Source organism: Somniosus microcephalus, chromosome 10 (genome assembly GCF_052327205.1).
Source record: "Somniosus microcephalus isolate GS21.2 chromosome 10, FLI_Smic_1.0, whole genome shotgun sequence".
NCBI lineage: Eukaryota > Metazoa > Chordata > Chondrichthyes > Squaliformes > Somniosidae > Somniosus > Somniosus microcephalus.
In genome coordinates, this window is record NC_140996.1 from 212,660,654 (window position 1) to 212,680,199 (window position 19,546).

Consider the following 19,546-nt stretch of genomic DNA (forward strand, 5'->3'; position numbering starts at 1 on the left):
CTCTCTCTCTCTCTCTCCCCTCCAACCTCCCCAAACAGAGTTTCGTTTTGTTGCCGCCAGTAGGTGGCAGTAAATGGAAATGGCCAGTAGGGTCACTCAACAGGAAGTAGTATAGTGATAGCAAACAAAGAGGTCACATCAGCATGGAGCGTGCTGCAAGTTAATCCGCTGTAATCTTACATTGTTACGCCTTTGAAAGCATTGCCTGTGAGTTGAATGGTTTCATTACATATTCATGTTTAGATGTTAGTTATATCTCATGTATGTAACAAGGTGCATTTCTTTCTTTTTCCTCTCTCAGTTTTACTCCAACCCAATGCAACTGATTTGTATTGTTTCATTGACCTCATGCAAGTGTGGCATTATTAAACATCGGAGCTTGGACGCTACATCCTGACTCCCATGTCGTTATTGAAAGGAGTTTGGCTGGCTGTCTAACTGCGTACAGACACATACACGTAGGGAGGACAGTACACTCCCCAAACAAGGATCACAATGGGAAAACAGGAGTATCTTGGAGCAGAAATAGGCTTTCTAGAATCAAACTGAATTAATGGGGTTGTTCTTTTTTTCCTTCTAGTTCGAATTCCATGGGGTGATTTTAACCCCATTCGCTCAGCAGAAACCTGGCGGGCGAACAGTTAAAATCGTCTAAACTCTTACCTGTCTGAAAGCCGCCATGATCGCAACATCTGAAATTTCAACTTGCTCTCCTGAACAGGCAGCAAGGACATGCAAACCGAGCCAACGGGGTCCTTCTTTACATCTGCATGTTGCGGCCCGACGACATCATTGAGACCCGATTGTAATTTTAACTCCGGCCTGCGCGGGGAATCCACCTGAAACCCTCATCCATGCCTTGGTTACCTCTAGACTCGACTATTCCAACGCACTCCTGGCTGACCTCCCACATTCCACCCTACGTAAACTTGAGGTCATCCATAACTCGGCTGCCCGTGTCCTAACTCGCACCAAGTCCCGCTCGCCCATCACCCCTGTGCTCGCTGACCTACATTGGCTCCCGGTTAAACAGCTCCTTGATTTCCAAATTCTCATGCTCGTTTTCAAATCCCTCCATGGCCTCGCCCCTCCCTATCTCTGTAATCTCCTTCAGCCCCACAACGTCCTCCTCCCGAGATATCTGTGCTCCTCTAATTCTGTCCTCTTGAGCATCCCCGATTATAATCACTCAACCTTTGGTGGCCGTGCCTTCTGTTGCCTAGGCCCTAAGCTCTGGCATTCCCGGCCTAAACCTCTCCGCTGTGCTACCTCGCTCTCCTCCTTTAAGACGCTCCTTAAAACCTACCTCTTTGACCAAACTTTTGGTCACCTGCCCTAATTTATCCTTATGTGGCTCGGTGTCAAATTTTTTGACTTACAATACTCCTGTGCAGCGCCTTGTGACATTTTACTATGTTAAAAGTGCTATATAAATGCAAGTTGTTGTTGGAGTTAAAATCGGGGCCAGATTGTTGCACTAGAACAAGCAACAATCAGAACTGCAGTGTGTTTGTGTGAAGATAAATTAGCTGAACCTAAAAATTACACTGTGATGAAAGTTAACTTGACTTATTTCCAGTCAGCTGATCAACTTGATCAACACACTTTATCGCAGTCAGCACACCATTCGTCAGCTCCAGTTGTGAGAATGAAGAGAAAACACTGCTCCCTTTACATCACAGTGTCGTGGAAACCTTAAATACCATACAAATAGAGTTGATAAAAGTTACACCTTTCAGGCAGGTTTTTAAACTCTTTCAAAAGATCTGGGAATGAGACCTACATATTGGTGGAATAGAAATTTTGTAGCAAGTGCGACTTTTACACAGCTGTTTAAAACATCACCTGCTGAGTTGGTGCAAACTGGGACAATTCCCAGCGTAGCAATAGAAGGAGCTGCAATTGGCCTCAACCCTCCCCTCCCTCTCAACTAGCAAGGTGGTGGAAAGCCAGGGTCTTGGGTCCAGATGGTTGGATATCAGGTGAGGACAGGATTTGGCTTGGTTGCGATATTCCCACCACAGTCGAATAGTCAGTTGCCTCTTGCTGTCTAGACTCTCACACGAAGAATGACTCATTTGGGCGAGAGGCTCGTGGGCAGGCAGTGCCTGTGAGACTCTTAGCCCAGCAGGAATGGACAAAATTAAGACGAGAGGAAAAAAACAGGGAAAGAAAAAAAAAACATTTCAGGGGAAATGATGAAAAATAAACATGTCCGAGACAGCCATTTTGCAATCTTATATTGAAGCGATCCAGGTCCTCGAGAGGAATGAACAGGAAATGCCTACTTATTGAAAGAGGCACAAATTAGCTGTAAAGCTGAAGTTGTTTTTCCAACAGCGAGTTTGGTCAGGTCAGGGCAACAAGAAGGCCGAGGTTCAGCGTCGTTAAACGGAAAATTTAGGACAGGGATTAGCCAACATTTCTTCACACAGAGAGGGAATTTAAAGCTGGAATGACTTGCCCTGCAAGGGTCGCTAAGGTCAGGAGATTGGACTGCTTCACAAAACAGTTAGACGCTGCAATGGTAAGGTGGCTGGTTGGGTTGACATTCCTTAAGAATGGGACCAAAGGGCTTTAGAGCCTTCTTCAACAGAAGCTATCTTGTGATCTTATTCCAGCAAATATTGAACCTCCTACAATCCCATTTAAAAAATATGGTACATCTGGGTAAAAACCAAAAGGTGAAAGCTAGATTCCCCACAGCAGAAGATTCAACTTGTGAATAAACTGAATTTGTCTTTTCTGTAAAACAGTAGTTTCCACTTTGCTATGGATGCAATACAAAGCCAATAGCAGAACAAAAATCTAGTTTGAGAGAGGAAGTGTCGACCGATAGGTCAAAGTCAAAAAAACAAAAACAGAAACTGCTGGAAACACTCAGTAGCATCTGTGAAGAGAGAGAAATGAGGGTTATCGTTTCCGGTCGATGGTCAGGAAGATGTTAGAGGTGCTGCTCCTCGAGCTTACGTTGAGCTTCATTGGATCAGTGAAGGAGGTCAAGAGTAGAGGTCAGAGGTCAAGTCGGTAACGGCATCACGTGACTCACACGCTCTTGAGCAAACCTGAAGCAGCTTAAGGCACCGAGCACATCTGTGATGCAGGGCCACAGGTGAATCTTTTCTTCAGTTGAGAAACTAAAATGACTGGCCAAGATCCATCATGCAGGACATCCAAATGTTTTTTTTTTAAACAAACACAGCACAGACTTTCAAAGTTACTTTTATGTTTTAAAAATGAAACGCTACATAATTTTTTAATTGAGAGAGAGATGGGACATTTTCTCTGTGCAGCAGTTATAAAACCAAACTGTTTGAGTACAGCCAGCTTAAAAATAGTCATCGTTGCAATCTTGGAACACTCAACGACCATGCAACGTTATTTTAATTTAAAAAGAATTGTTGCCAATGGTTTCTTTTGGACCCCTTGCTGAAAGGTTTTTTTTTTTTAAATTAAGTTTGGGACTATTTTGCATGATCGTTCGGCAACTCGACTTTCAAAACTATCAGGTACCTTTGTGGGTAACTATCGGCATTTGCGTGCAAAACCTGCACATAATGGGATTCCAGTACCTGCAGGAAGTTCAAACAGAATTCACTTTTTGTTGGGAATATTTCAACTTATCTAGCAGTAACGTTACGCTAAACCTTTATATATATAAAAAAAAAAATTACTGTAGGCCTCAGCTGGAGTCCTGTGTCCAATTCTGGGCACCACATTTTAGGAAGGAGGTCAAGGCCTTGGAGAGGGCGGAGAGAAGATTTACAACAATGGTACCAGGGATGAGGGTCTTCAGTTACGTGGAGAGATTGGAGAAGCTGGGATTCTTCTCCTTAGCGCAGAGAAGTTTACGGGGAGATTTAATAGAGGTGTTCAAAATTACGAGGGGTTTTGACAGAGTAAATAAGTTGAAATTATTTCCACTGGCAGGTAACCAGAGGACACAGATTTAAGAGAATTGGCAAAAGATCCAGAGGGGAGATGAGGAGAAATTATTTTACGCAGCGAGCCGTTATGATCTAGAAAGTTCTGTCTGAAAGGGTAATGAAAGCAGAATCAATCGGAACTTTCAAAAGGGAACTACTTAAAGGGGAAGAAATTGCAGGGCTACGGGGAAAGAGCTGGGGACTGGGACTAATTGGAGAGCTCTTTCAAAAAGCCGGCACAGGCACGATGGGCCGAATGGCCTCCTTCTGTGCTGGAAGATTTTATGATTCTAGTATTGTTTGAAGCTGTTAGTTTAATATTTGTGTTTTTTTTTTTTTAGATGAGAGTTACAGTCCCAGGTAAATAATCTGCTTACATTTACATTACGTGTGCCCTTTAAAGTTTTGAAAAGACTTGGATCAGGTCACCTTAATTTAAAAAAAAAAAATATAAAGAAATTCAGATCGACCGGTCTCTCTTCATGACATAAAGCTCCAAGTTCCGGAAACACCTCATCGTTCTTCTCTGAACCCTATACATTCACCATATTAGTTGTAGAATACCCGTCAACAGAGCACAGCCTTCCATTCTAACTCAGAAATGGAAAGTAATATTGTGCCCAGCTGAACACAGATCTGTAAACTGAAATCTGCTCCAAAGGGTCCAGTTTTAAATATCAGCACAATTATCAAAAAAGAAAATAGGTGATTTTTATACAATAATTTGCAAGGTGGTTTCCCCTGTTGAGAGTATACTAAGCGAGGGAGAGAGCATAATTGTGACAGAATCCTTGAAACCCCCTTACTCTAACTGCATTTTCAGGTGCTGATGTTTACAACATTTTGTACAGTACTTTTGCAAAGGATCTCTGCCACTAAACGAACTGCACAAAGTTGGACAGTTACCATTTTTAAGTTGGGGAAAATGTGCTCGTCCCCGAACCCTTCTTGTTTGTCATTTGGTTAAGTAACACCTCCATTTTAAAATTCACATCCTGGTTTTCGAATCCCTCCACGGCCTCACCCCCTCCCTATCTCTGTAACCTCCTCCAGCCCTACAACCCCCCCCCCCCCCCACCCCCGGAGAACTCTGCGCTCCTCTAATTCTAGCCTCTTGAGCATCCACGATTTTAAATCGCTCCACCATTGGCGGCCATGCCTTCAGCTGCCAAGGCCCTAAACTCTGGAATTCCCTCCCTGAACCTCTCCGCCTCCGTCTCCCTTTCCTCCTTTAAGACGCTCCTTGAAATCTACTTCTTTGAGCAAACTTTTGGTCATACGCCTGTGTTTCTCCTCGTGTGTCTTGGCATCAAATTTTGCTTTATAATACTCCTGTGAAGCACCTTCGGACGGTTTACTACGTTAAAGGCGCTATATGAATACAAGTTGTTGTTGTTGTATGACACCAGGGGGCACTGCATCACTACGCATCAGAAAGGAAGATTTTTAAAATTGGACACACGGGCCTGGAAATTGCTGCAGGTGCCTGAAGAGGCCAGCGGCAGGAGCCCAGCAAATTGGTCCACTGGCCTCGCTGGTTCCTCTCTGGTGAGCTGCGGGTGCCTGCCAGGGCTCCAGAGGCAGCTTGCCAGTCACGGGCTTGCAGCAAGATTGGGCAGACCAGAGACCCAAGGCGAGCCCGGGAAGGGGAGCCGGGGACACGTTGGTCGGCAGCAGCCTGTGGTTTTAAATGCGGAGCCGGGTTGGGGGGTGGGGTTTGGGGGAAAGAGTATTCCTACTCTTCCCGTCTCCACATTCAGGGTTTTTGCTTTTATTTTTAAAGATGGTGGCAGTCTTCCGAGGATCGCTGGTGAGGCCACACCTGACATTGCCAACGCCTGCTGCATTCACCGTAAAACAATTTCCGGTTTAGTTCCCCAACAGGCCCCTTATTAGCATAGTCAATGGGCAGGGCACGGACTTGATGGGCTGAATGGCCTCTTTCTGTGCCATTATGACTCTAAAGCCTGCTTTAGGCTGTTACCTCTACCGTGCCCGAGCGAATATGGAGTTGTACGCGTTTCTGACTCTATTTGAGTGCGGGGAGTTAGCACCCGAAATTGGACGTCTGTGTGTCCATTTTCCGCCTGGAAGACAGGCGCAGAGCGATACAATTGCTGGGCCATGATTTCTTCTCTCTTGGCAGAGTACATTTTACCTCTTCATTCGCACAGAATCGGTGAGGCGTAAAGTCAGTACTCATTGGGAAAAAAATACAAGACTACGCTATAATGTTTCAAATCCCAGAAAGGCACATACAAACCGTTAATACTAGCACTGCTGCTAATGCCAACAATCAGCACTGCAGGCTGGGGCGATCCGGCAATAAGCTTGTGCAGTTTGCAACATACCTTGCCATGGAGGAGTTAGATGTGGGTCTATACCCGTCATTTTTGAAGAGCAAGTTTCCTGATGTCAGCCAGGCTATGGGCATAATAGGAAGTGCCAAGTGGTGAAGAGCCACTTACCAACCATCTGTACACTATGAACTTAAGGTGTCAGCCGTGGCAGCACTCTCACCTTGGAGCTGTAGTCACTATTGTAATGTAGGAAACACAGCAGCCTATTTGCGCACAGCAAGGTCCCACAAACAGCCATGAAGTCCGTTTTTAAGTTGTTGGTTGAGGAGATAAATATTGGCCAGGGCACCGGGGAGAACTTCCCGGCTCCTCTTCGAAATAGCACCATGGGATCTTTTACGTCCACCCGAGATGGCAGGAATGACGTATGAGGAGAGATTGGGTCGATTGGGCTTGTATTCGCTGGAGTTTAGAAGAATGAGAAGGGATCTCGTTGAAATTTATAAAATTCTAACAGGACTAGACAGACTAGATGCAGGAAGGATGTTCCCGATGGCGGGGGAGTCCAGAACCAGGGGGCCCAGTCTAAGGATAAGGAGTAAGCCATTTAGGACTGAGATGAGGAGGAATTTCTTCACCCAGAGAGTGGTGAACCTGTGGAATTCTCTACCACAGAAGGCAGTTGAGGCCAATTCATTAAATATATTCAAGAAGGAGTTAGATATATTTCTTAAGGCTAAAGAGATCAAGGGATGTGGGGAGAAGGCAGGGACAGGGTACTGAATTTGGATGATCAGTCATGATCTCATTAAATGGCGGGGTAGGCGTGAGGGGCCGAATGGCCTACTCCTGCTCCTATCTTCTATGTTTCTATGAGAGGGCAGACAGGGCCTCGATTTAACATCTCATCCGAAAGACGACCCTCCGACAGTGCAGCGCCCCCTCGGTGCTGCACTGGGTGTGTCAGCCTAGATCATGTGAAGACTCTGGAGTGGAGAGTTGAACCCACAACCTTCTGACTCAGGAGTGAGTGGAACCCACAACCTTCTGACTCAGAGGCGTGAATGCTACCCACTGAGCCACAGCTGACACAAGTTAGCCCTCATCCATCACCAACTATCCTCCCCTGATGATGTAACCATCAAACACCATGTATTTCTTCTCTATCCCGCCCCCACAAAGATGATGACTCATGCTGGGGTACAGAGTCTTCAGCACCTCATGTGACCATGAACAGCATGCAGAAAAATAAAGAGAGAGTTATTTAACCACGGGGACCCATCAAGGCCCAAACCCAACCATGCTCTCACCCAGTGTCCATGAGTAACGGTGATGGGATAACAATCAGGAAGAGATTCCCCAACCGGAGTTGTGGGGAGGGGGGCAGCGGTTGCTGGGGTCCACTGCAGCACTCCCACTGGCTCAGAGCAGGCCAGGGACAGGACCTGGGCCCTTCCTGATGTTGCCACATCAGCCCAGCACTCAGTGCATTTACTCTTCCACTCACTGTGCCTCAAAAGGGCAGGAGACTTTAACAACTTGTATTTATATAGCGCCTTTAATGTAGTAAAGTGTCCCAAGGCGCTTCACAGGAGCGTTATCAGACAAAATAAAAAGACACCGAGACACATAAGGATAAATTAGGGCAGGTGACCAAAAGCTTGGTCAAAGAGGTAGGTTTTAAGGAGCGTCTTAAAGGAGAGAGGGGTAGCGAGGCGGAGAGGTTTAGGCAGGGAATTCCAGAGCTTAGGGCCGAGGCAACAGAAGACACGGCCACTAATAGTTGAGCGATTATAATCAGGGATGCTCAAGAGGGCAGAATCAGAGGAGCGCAGGTATCTATGGGTGGGGGGGGGGGGGGCTGAAGGAAATTAGAGAGATAGGGAGGGGCGAGGCCACGGAGGGATTTGAAAACAAGGATGAGTATTTTGAAATCGGGGCATTGCTTAACCGGGAGCCAATGTAGGTCAGCGAGCACAGGGGTGATGGGCGAACAGGACTCGGTGTCAACAGGAACGAGTCAAATTAAGGTCCAAACTGATCCCGTTTTTCTCTGCCAGCCGATAAAAAGACATGCGTTTGTGCTGGAATGTTTCCCCAATATCACCAATACCTTTTTGAGGCTGTACCCTGCGTAGAATATGATTGGAGGTAGCAAAATGTTGAAGAAAACATCTGGGTCGAAGGTCACCTGCAAAGAAGAATACAAAAGCTGGTTTGAAGTTAACCGTCGTACAGACACAGACCGTATCACGGGATCACTGGCAGTAGCCCTGTGGTAACAGCAACCCGCAGTGTTACAGCGAGCTGCTCATCAGACTGTTTGCCACACAAGCAAGGATCATTATAGAATACTCGCACTCCTAATGTACTCCAGATGCCACTTGCTTCCCTTCAGCGGGCCGCCCCCTCAGCAGACAGACTGCTACAAATGCCTTTGGGCCTTCTTTCCGTGGCCTGTGCAGTGATGACTATTGGCTGAACTGGGATTCAGTGCTGTCCTCTCTCTCCCCTTTTGTTTGTTCTCCAGCAAAAAAAAGTGGAAATCTATTAGGAGGCAGGTCTATTCCAACTTGCATGCAGCAAATGAAATAATACATTAAAGTCACTGGTTCTATATAGTTTTCCCTTTGTTTTCTCCTTATGAGGAATTGTTCATCTCCCACTTAGCCACAAGGTGGTTCACTAGATTGATTCCTGGGACGAGAGGGTTGTCCTATGATGAGAGATTGTGTAGAATGGGCCTATACTCTCTGGAGTTTAGAAGAATGAGGGGAGACCTTATTGAAACATACAAGATTCTGAGAGGCATTGACAGGGTAGATGCTGAGAGGTTGTTTCCCCCTGGCTGGAGAGTCTAGAACTAGGGGGCATAGTCTCAGGATAAGGGGTCGGCCATTTAAGACTGAGATGAGGAGGAATTTCTTCACTCAGAGTCGTGAGTCTTTGGAATTCTCTACCCCAGACGGCTGTGAATGCTGAGTCATTGAGTATATTCAAGGCTGAGATAGGTAGATTTTTGGACTCTAGGGGAATCAAGAGATATGGGGTTTTGGGTGAGAAAGTGGAATTGAGATCGAAGATCAGCCATGATCTCATTGAATGGCGGAGCAGGCTCGAGGGGCCGAATGGCCTACTCCTGCTCCAATTCTTATGTTCCTAAGAACCCACAGTGCAGGGAATCCCAAGTCAGCATTCTGGAGAGTGACCCTCAAGAAAGACTTCGACTGGGATAAAAACTGAAAATGCTGGAAAACACTCAGCAGGTCAGGCAGCATCGGTGGAGAGAGAGAGAGAGAAACAGAGTTAACGTTTCAGGTCGACGACCTTTCATCAGAACTCTGGCTGGGATTGTGTCCCAATGCAAAACAATTAAGGTGTCTACCCGAGAATGCAAAGGACGGCAGGAGTTTGCATTTATACGGCACCTCTCCTGTCCTCGGGATGTCCCAAAGCGCTTCACAGCCACCGAGTTACTTTTTGAGGTGTGGTCACTGTTGTAGTGTAGGGAAACGTGTCAGCCAATTTGCGTACCATTAAGGTCCCACAAACAGCAATGAGATAAAAGGCCAGATAATCTGTTATGGTGATGTTGGTTGAGGGATAAACGTTGGCCAGGACACCAGGAGAACTCTCCTTTGAAATAGTGGCCATGGGGTCTTTTACATCCACCCGAGGGGGCAGACAGGTTTAACGTCTCATCCAAAAGAGGTTACAGTACAAGCTGTGATAGTACACTTGAGACCCAAAGTGCACAGCAGACTTTAATTCTGCAATACCCAACAGAAGCAAGATTTCAAGCCCAATCTAAATTATTCAGCCATATTTACAAACATACGGATAAAGTGGAGATATCATTGAAATAATAAGGTAGATTTATTCATTATTTGCAGCTCAGTTGGGACAAGCTAATTGTACTGAAAAGTAATGAAAAATTGTTTAACAACCGTATTAAGTCATTGATGTAAATGTAACAAAATGGAATTCCCCAGCCAGTTGGAGCAAGAGGGTTTGGGGAAAATTAACTGTGAGGATATACTCATGTCAAACAGATAATGCAACAGCTCCCCAAAAGACTCAGCAGATTAAGCCAGTGATTACCTGAACCAGGCAGGGGAGGAAAGCCTTGGCTTTGTTTGATCTTAGCCGAGACACCAGTTGGGTTGAATCGGTATCTCTGGGTTAGCCCGGGGTGAAAAGGAAAGGAGAGGAAAAAAAAACCAAGATTGTCCACTCCTGATCAATCCCTAACAAACTCGGCTGGAATCTGGCACGTGCGGATATCGGAGGAGGTCGGGATCTCAGTTCAGCTGTGGTGCGCTCTCTGGATGAATAGTTTTTTTTATTATTCGTTCCTGGGATGTGGGCGTCGCTGGCAAGGTCAGCATTTATCGCCCATCCCTAATTGCCCTTGAGAAGGTGGTGGTGAGCCGCCTTCTTGAACCGCTGCAGTCCGTGTGGGGAAGGTACTCCCACGGTGCTGTTAGGGAGAGAGTTCCAGGATTTTGACCACCAGCAAGGAGCGAGTTTCTTCAGGAAAGAGGAGGGGAGAAAAAAAAGAGTCTGAAAAAGGGAGGCAATAAATTTTACCCCTTGGCAATCAATATTTTAATTTTTTTTCTCTCACATGGCAGCTGTCTTTCATTCTGCCATCGCCATTTACACTTCATCTCGAGTCATCTTTTGTTTCTTAACCTGTCCCATTACCATCTCCTTTTGCCTTGCACCATCATCCCTTTCGTCTCTTAATCTCTCCCGCCTTCCATCCTATCACAGACCTTCCCTTTTGCTCTTTCCTCCCCTCCCCCCTTTCCCTGCCCCAACACTTGCTTAAAAACCTGTTCCATCTCCAACTTTTTCCAGTTCTGATGAAGGGTCATCAACCTGAAACGTTAACTCTGTTTCTCTCTTTCCCCACAGATGCTGCCTGACCTGCTGAGTATTTCCAGCATTTTCTGTTTTTATTTCAGATTTCCAGCATCAGCATTTTGCTTTTGAATCAAATCTTATCGTTCTGGTCAGTAGCAGGAAATTTTTTAAAAACACAAGTGAGGTTTAAAAAAATATATAGCCACCACACTACTGCTGCAACAGAGCAAGAGGAAGTAGGTTTTCACTGCAGCAGATGGTGGATTCCTGAGCTCAGTTGGAGTGTTAGGGGACATCCACAGCCATGCAAATCAGTCAGGCATTGCTTATGGGGCTTTCTTGCACAACGACACTTCAACCCTGTGGTAGGGAAAGGAAAAATACACGCGGTAAAATAAAATCCCCTTCCCGCCTCCCAGATCTTCGTCTGATTGCCCGACCCGAACCCGCCCATTCCCCTTCCCCGTGGATACAACTGTGCAGCACAAGGGTTGAGGTTTCTTCCGCCTCTCCCACAGGCGCTGACGGTCCCACGACAGGTGACAGCCAATGTTTGCTTTAAGCTGCGCAGCGCTCCGGTGCTCCTGGCTCACCGACTTTTAAAATGGGGGGGTGGGGTGGGTTGGGGAATGGGAAATCACGCACGCGGGGTATATTTTGAAGGGGCCGCGCACCCCCCAAAAAAAATTCAAGGGAATGTTGGTGGCAGCCCGCCAGTATCACCCACAAGTGACCATTCTTCATGTATGAACCTAGACGAGCAATTATGAGCAAGCTATTCAACCACAGTAACATCACAGCTGAGTCCTGATCCTTGTCCTCATCCCACATCCACACACATGTGCACTCTTCCCCCCTGGACAGCAACCAGGAACAACCACCCGAGTGGATTCATCCCCCTTTCATATTTTCCGGGACTTTGAAGCCAAATGTAGCATCACACAGGGGTTGGGGCGGGGGGGGGGGGGGGGGGGAGAGAAAGTGGTAAGGGGGGGTGTGGGGGAAGAACTTTTGCATCAAGATTACAACCCCAGAGAATACCCTGAATTAAGATGAACTGATTTCAGTATTTCTCACATTGAGCTTTGTGGGGGGGTGGGAGGGGGAAACGTGGTCATTTTATTCAGTTTTATTCAACAGAAAATGTACAAATAATAACACTTGGAGGCTCTTCACCCAGTGTCTCAGCTGGAAAACCAGAGTGAAAAGATATTTGGAGTTTTACAAAAGCCATGCTTCCTGTTCAGATACTCAGTAAATGGAAAAGGGCAGGAAAAACAAACAAAAGGAAACTGGAAAAAAAAGTGCAGAATTGCAGTCTCTGGGTTAAACAGGAGTCAGAACGGCACAGAAGGAGGCCATTCGGCCCATCGAGTCCACGCCGGCTCTCTGTAGAGCAATCCAGTCAGTCCCATTCCCCTGCTCTATCCCCGTAGCCCTGCAAGTTTCTTTCCCTCAAGTGCCTATCCAGTCTCCCCTTGAAACCATCAAGTGTCTCCGCTTCCACCACTTCCGTCGGCAGCGAGTTCCAGGTCCTCACCACTCGCTGCGTAAAAAAGTTTTTCCTCACATCCCCCCCTGTATCTCTTGCCCAAAACCTTAAATCTGTGTCCCCTAGTCCTTGTACCATTAAATAGTTTCAGGAAATAGGTGCGAGAGAGGGGCGCGGGAAAGAGGGAGAAGGGGTAAGGGCAGATGAGGAGAGAGTGATTTGTTGTGCATTTGTTGCAAGTCAGCTCCAAAAACTCCAAAACTGCGAGGAGAAGGGGACAGTGAAATACGAGCAGAAAAGGTCCACTTATCAAATTGCAACAATTGAGGTTAACTGGTCAGTCATTTCATCGCTGTTTGTGTGACCTTGCTTGGGAGCAAAGTGGCTGATGCAGTTGCCTAGGTCCGAGTGACTACACTTAAAGCAATTCACTCTACATGAAGTGTTTTGGGGATGTTACTGACAAAATTGGGATAAGACGTTACGTAGAAATGCAATAAGAACAGAAGATGCTGGAAATACTCAGCAGGTCAGGCAGCCTCTGTGGAGAGAGGGGGAAACAGGGTTAACGTTTCCGGCTCGACGACCTTTTGTCAAAACTGGAAAAAAAGTTAGAGGTGTAACAGGTTTTAAGCAAGTGTAGAGAGGCAGGGAGAGGGGGGAGGGGAGGAAAGAACCAAAGGGAAGGTCTGTGATAGGGTGGAAGGCAGGAGAGATTAAATGACAAAAGGGGTGATGGTGCGAGGCAAAAGGGGGCGGCAATGGGACAAGTAAAGGAACAAAAGATGGGTCTAAAGGAGGGGCAAATGGGAATGGAAGGATCAACAATGCAAATTAGTTCTTCCTTCTGAAATGTCATCCTGACCAACTTAACCAATCACATCATTGAATAATGTGGAACGCCCATTTAAAAACGCGGGAACCCAACTTACTGCTACAAATTTTCAGATTTAAAAAAAAGAGAAATCACAAATGCCGGAAATCTTAAATAAAAGCAATAAATTTGGCAACGTGGGAGCAGGTCGGTCAGCATCCAACAGGAGAAAGACAGGCAGGAGCACCGAGTAATGGTGACCAACCGTGTCAAATTCCGCTTTCATCACTTTGGGATTCTGGGATTTTTTTTTTTACTGCCGTTTTGGGAATCAAATTCTTCAACTTTGATCATGAAAGAAAATTTCATTGCCAATCAGAGGTTTTGAAGGCAACAAGTCCAGAACCAGGGAGTCCAGAACCAGGGGGTCACAGACTAAAGATAAGGGGTAGGCCATTTAGGACAGAGATGAGGAGGAATTTCTTCACCCAGAGAGTGGTGAACCTGTGGAATTCTCTACCACAGAAGGCAGTGGAGGCCAATTCATTAAATATATTCAAGAAGGAGTTAGATATATTTCTTAAGGCTAAAGGGATCAAGGGATATGGGGAGAAGGCAGGGACAGGGTACTGAATTTGGATGATCAGCCATGATCTCATTGAATGGCGGAACAGGCTTGAGGGGCCGAATGGCCTACTCCTGCTCCTATCTTCTATGTTTCTATCTGGGGGACCCTTCATTAGAACAGGTGGTGGTGGCTGGCTGCATTAAGCTTTAAATAAATCAAACTCGAGACTGCAGTACCCATGCGCCAGAAGATGAAAGGCCTCTTACCTTTCTCAGCATGTCATCTTGTTCCAAATTGTTTATTTCCCCAGAATTGATTTCCCCTTTCAAGGAATATTCGTAAAACTTTCCACTGACGTTCACCAGTAGTGTGGTCACTGCCCTGTCCTGCAGCGCACAGCCAATAGGAACCTTGCCATGGCTGTTGCTGGAGGGGATGCCATACCTGAGGATCACTCCCACCAGGAGTCCTGAAAACAAACACAATCGGTCATTAAGGAGCACGCTTGTTACACGGTGCATTTGCAACACATTTTCCAATTCCAGGGTTGCTGGAGCATCCGTTAAGATATGGGTAATCGGTAACAGAAGCAACCTACGCACAGTAACAGAGTGCGCTAACCGTGGTTGCAGTGTGTACTACCCACAGGATGCACTGCAGTAACTCGTCAATGAAGCACCTTCCAAGCCTGTGACCACCTAGAAGGACAAAGGCAGCAGGTGCATAGGAACACCATCACCAACAAGTCAGGCATCATCCCAACTTGGACATATATCGCCATTCCTTCATCGTCGCTGGGTCAAAATCCTGGAACTCCCTACCTAACAGCACTGTGGGAGTACCTTCAACACATGGACTGCAGCAGTTCAGGAAGAAGGCTCACCGCCACCTTTTCAAGGGCAACGAGTGATGGGCAATAAATGCTGGCCTTGCTAGCGAGGCCCATATCCTGAGAATGAATTACAAGAGCAGCAATCATTAGGGCACATATTATGCATGGCTCAAGATCAGCACCCACTCAAGATGGTGAGATGGTTTTCAGCTGGAATTGGAAGAGCTGCAACGACAAGACAGCTGCAAGGAGTTGGCCGATGGAAGGACAGGAAGATGAGTTCTTGTGACATTTATTACCAGTCTGGTTATGACAACAGACAGAAATCTGTCATCTACTCATTAAGGGTTTTGATGAGAGTAAAGAAGGAGAAACTGTTTCCAGTGGCAGAAGGGTCGTTAACCAGAGGACACAGATTGGCAAAAGAACCAGAGGCGCGATGTGGAGAATTAAAAATTTTTTTTATAAACACAGTGGGTTATGATGATCTGGAATGCACTGCCTGAAAGGGTGGTGGAAGCAGATTCAATAGTATCTTTCAAAAGGGAAGTGGATAAATACTTGAAGGGGAAAATTTTGCAGGGCTATGTGGAAGGGGCAGGGGAGTGGGACTTGGAGAGCTCGTTCAAAGAGCCGGCACAGGCGCGACGGGCCAAATGGCTTCCTTCTGTGCTGTATCATTCTACTTATTGATACACCAGCATAATAGCTGCTTGATATCTATATATTCCCCACTGAACCCGCAGGTACAATTGCAAAGCTCAGCCCAGAGTTGCATCCTCGTACTCAGTCACAGCCCAATAAACATAGAAACATCGAAAAAATAGGAGGAGTCGGCCATTCGGCCCTTCGAGCCTGCTCCGCCATTCAGTATGATCATGGCTGATCCTCTATCTCAATACCATATTCCTGCTCTCTCCCCATACCCCTTGACGCCTTTTGCATCTAGAAATCTATCTATCTCCTTCTTAAACTCATGGCCCAGAAATTAGGTTCGGGGGCTTGCCGCGCGTGCAAGCCCCCGATGGGCACTCACCCGGCGCGCTGACATCTGAAGCCTGGGCCTGCTTGGAATTCCTGTCACTGGCCCGGTTCAGATGTCGGCGCGATGTGCTTGCCTGATCCAGCGGCGTAGTTAGTGCGATGTGCCGGCTGGGATCAGGTGAGCACTCTGCAGCCAATCAGGGGAGGGGAAACTTCATTCATGAGTTTGATAGTAAGAACTGTCAAACTCATGAAAAGTACGGGCGCCCAAAAGACTAGTTTAACTTTAAATAAAATTAAAAAAAAATCCCAATAATTAAATAAACTATAAATAACTTTAAAAAACTATTTTAAACAATTAATCAAATTTTTGAAAAAATAATTTTTTAAGAAATCGGGTCTAAAAATAAACTTACCTTACTGTAAAGTCCTTAAAAACAATAAAGCTGTGGAAAAAATGTTATAATTTTAAATAATAGACCACTTACCTTAAAGAATCAAGTCCTTACGCCTCCTTTTTACATTTCTAAAAAGTTCAGGCCCTTGCACACGGGCAAACCTGTCAAAAAGAAGGAAGTTCAACGCGTGCGCACAGAGTCCTGCGCGCACGCGTTGGACCTCTGAACCCCTTGGAGGAAATGCCGGTTCCCGTGCATGCGCTGTGCATGCTGAAATCCGGCACTTCCAACGGGCCCACGCGCGAGTACCCCGTCCGTACTCACGCGTTGGGACCGGAATTACTGGCCCAATATGGTAATAGGAGGGAACAGAGGATCAGGGGTAAGCCATTCAGCCTTTCGACTGCAACTACAACCTCTCAGAACAGGTATATATGATTTATATATGAAACCAAATTGAGAAAGTACATAAAACATTGCCTCTCAGGAACAAGGTAATAGCACAAGTGTGAGATATGTAATTTTTGGACTAATCATCTCACTTGTTCAATAATCGAGATTCAATTAGATCACAGCCAGCTCTGACGAAAGGTCATCGACCTGCAACGTTGACTCTGTTTCTCTCTCTCCACGATGCTGCCTGACCTGCTGAGTGTTCTCAGCATTTTCTGTTGTTGTTTCAGTTAGATCATGGCTGATCTGCATCTTAACTATCTAGCCACTTTGGATCCCTAACCCTTAATACCCTTGCCCAACAAAAAAAATCGATCTCAGTTTTGATTTTTTTTTATTGATCTAGCTTCAACAGTGTTTTTTTTTTGGGGGGGGGGGGGGGAAGAGAGTTCCAGACTTCCACTGCCCTTTGTGTGAAGAAGTGCTTCCTGACATCATCCCTGAATGGTCTAGTTCTAAATCTAAGGTTATGCCCCCATGTTCCGGACTCCCCGACCAGAGGAAATAAGAACATAAGAAATAGGAGCAGGAATAGGCCACTTGGCCCCTCGAGCCTGCTCCGCCATTCAGTTAGATCATGGCTGATCTTGGGCTCAAAGTCACTTCCCCGTCCGCTCCCCATAACCCTTCACTCCCTTATCTTGCAAAAATCTGTCTACCGATTAATTTGTAGGCACACTAACTTTGAGGGCACTTTAAACAAAGGAGCAGCTGACCCACCCAACAGTATAAAGATCCACATAGTTTTAATTTAAAAGAACACAGAGAGCCCTGAATTTTTCATGCTAGATGTCAAAAACAATTCAGTACAGGATAACATTTTTTCTTAACATCCCTGTAAGTAGTGCTTCTTTTCAAAACTGGAAAGTCTTGACAGTTAAGTGCCACTTCAGAGACTTGAACACAGAATCCAAGCTGACACTCCAGCGCAGTGCTGAGGGAGTGCTGCACTGTCGGAGGTGCCGTCTTTCAGACGAGGCATTAAACCGAGGCCCCGTCTGCCCTCTCAGGTGGACGTAAAAGATCTATTTCGAAGAAGAGCGGGGTTGTTATCCCCGGTGTCCTGGCCAATATTTATCCCTCAGCCGACACCTAAAACAGATTATCTGGACATTATCACATTGCTGTTGCTGGGAGCTTGCTGTGCGCAAATTGGCTGCCGTGTTTCCCACATTACAACAGTGACTACACTTCAAAAAGTACTTCATTGGTTGCAAAGCGCTTTGGGACATCCTGAGGTAGTGCAAGATCTTTCTTTCTTTCTGGTGGACAGGCTGCAACGCAGTGCACACTAGTATCGCTATAAACTTGAAATTCCACATATGGGAGCTGACGATATAAGCTGGTCTTATCGAGTAGAGGCACTGAGCGGGAGGGTGGGAAGGAAGTGGAAATGAAAACTGGAAAAGCGACTGGGCTCAGTCACCATGTGCCCCTCTGCATCCCCATGCAGCCAGTTCAGTAAAGCAGATCAGCGGACGCTTAAGATTGAGTCATCTGTCCGGCCCTGCTTAATTAGAGAATGAGTAAGTCACGGGGCCAGCGGAGTGGCGGAATCTTGTTTTGATTAAAAATTAAGCAATTTAGGAGCAGGATTTGTAACTTGCAACAATTAAGTCCGAGGATGAGACCATTTACTAAGCTTCTGACTCACTTCCTTTATGATGTCATGTGACCACAGTTTTGTGCTCACTTCCTTTTATGAAAATTTTCCCTTCACCACTGACCTACAAAACATTGAAAGCTTACAGACAAATCACGTAAACACAAGGGGATGTGGAGCCACCTCCTCCACTTATATAGCCTTTATCACATGACAAAAGTGCCCCCAAGATATAAGGAGCACAGTCGAGGTTTAATTAACACCAACACCCACCCCACTACTGGGATAACTTTATATGGAATAAAAGTTTCACACATCATCAGTACAAGACTTGTGTTCCTTTACCTACACTGATGTAAAACTGCAAATCTATTCAAAAATCAGAACGCACAGGGCTGAAGATATTCTACTGTGGTCCAGCTGGCCGCTCCTGGTGAGGGGAGGCTCGGTGGGCTGGAGGTGGGAAGCGGGCAGGGGCAGCAGTTAACCAGATGACACAGCTCAGGAGAAGGGGGAAACCAATTGCAGATTCCAGCCCACATGCTACTACCACAGCACAGACTGGGAATCGAACCGGAGATCTTTCCGATCTATATGGCTCAGGTACTCATGGGATAAACCTGGAGAACCTTTCTAACCTCCTGGGCCACACACATTTCAGCGCCTGGTCCAGGAAATTATAACGGGGCTCCACACTCAGCAGGTTACAGCACCAACAACTCAACCTCGCACTTCCCATCCAAGTGCTCTGATTGCAGTTGAGAGAAGTTGCAATTCTGGTTGCCACATTATAGGAAAGATGTGATTGCATTGGAGAGGGTGCAGAGGAGATTCACCAGGATGTTACCTGGGCTGGAGCACTTCAGCTATGAAGAGAGACTGGACAGGCTGGGGTTGTTTTCCTTAGAGCAGAGAAGGCTGAGGGGGGACCTGATTGAGGTGTACAAAATTAGGAGGGGCATAGTTAGGGTGTAATGATATCAGCAAATAGTGATGATATTTGTCTGTGTTTGATTACTTATGCCTTACAGCATATTTGTCTGTGTTTTTGATTACTTGTGCCTGACCAGCAGAGGTCATGTGAGAGACAAGCAGTCCAGAGGAGTTTTACTTTCAGTTTCATCCTAGATGCATCACAGCATAGTGTGTTCTGTAAAAAGCTGTAGAAAGTCTTGAACAAGACTTTAGATTAAACAACATTCTCTTTCAGAAATGAGTCTTTAGTGAACCCAAAAAGAAATCAAAACATGATGTCAGAAGTGGCTGAAAGAGAAAAAAATCTGAAGTTAGCAACTTGATGGGACAGT

General features: G+C 46.1%; 1 protein-coding gene across 2 annotated transcripts in view; it reads right to left on the reverse strand.

Annotated features, from left to right (window-relative positions):
- Positions 1-19,546, reverse strand: part of slc9a7 (solute carrier family 9 member 7) — a 191,383-nt gene that overhangs the window by 92,355 nt on the left and 79,482 nt on the right. For both annotated transcript variants that reach the window (XM_085999575.1, XM_085999576.1), the window contains exons 2-3: positions 14,236-14,438; positions 8,340-8,417 (exon numbers count right to left, since the gene is read on the reverse strand). In XM_085999575.1, the coding sequence (XP_085855701.1) occupies positions 8,340-8,417; positions 14,236-14,438 (281 nt within the window). The remainder of the gene's footprint in view (positions 1-8,339; positions 8,418-14,235; positions 14,439-19,546) is intronic.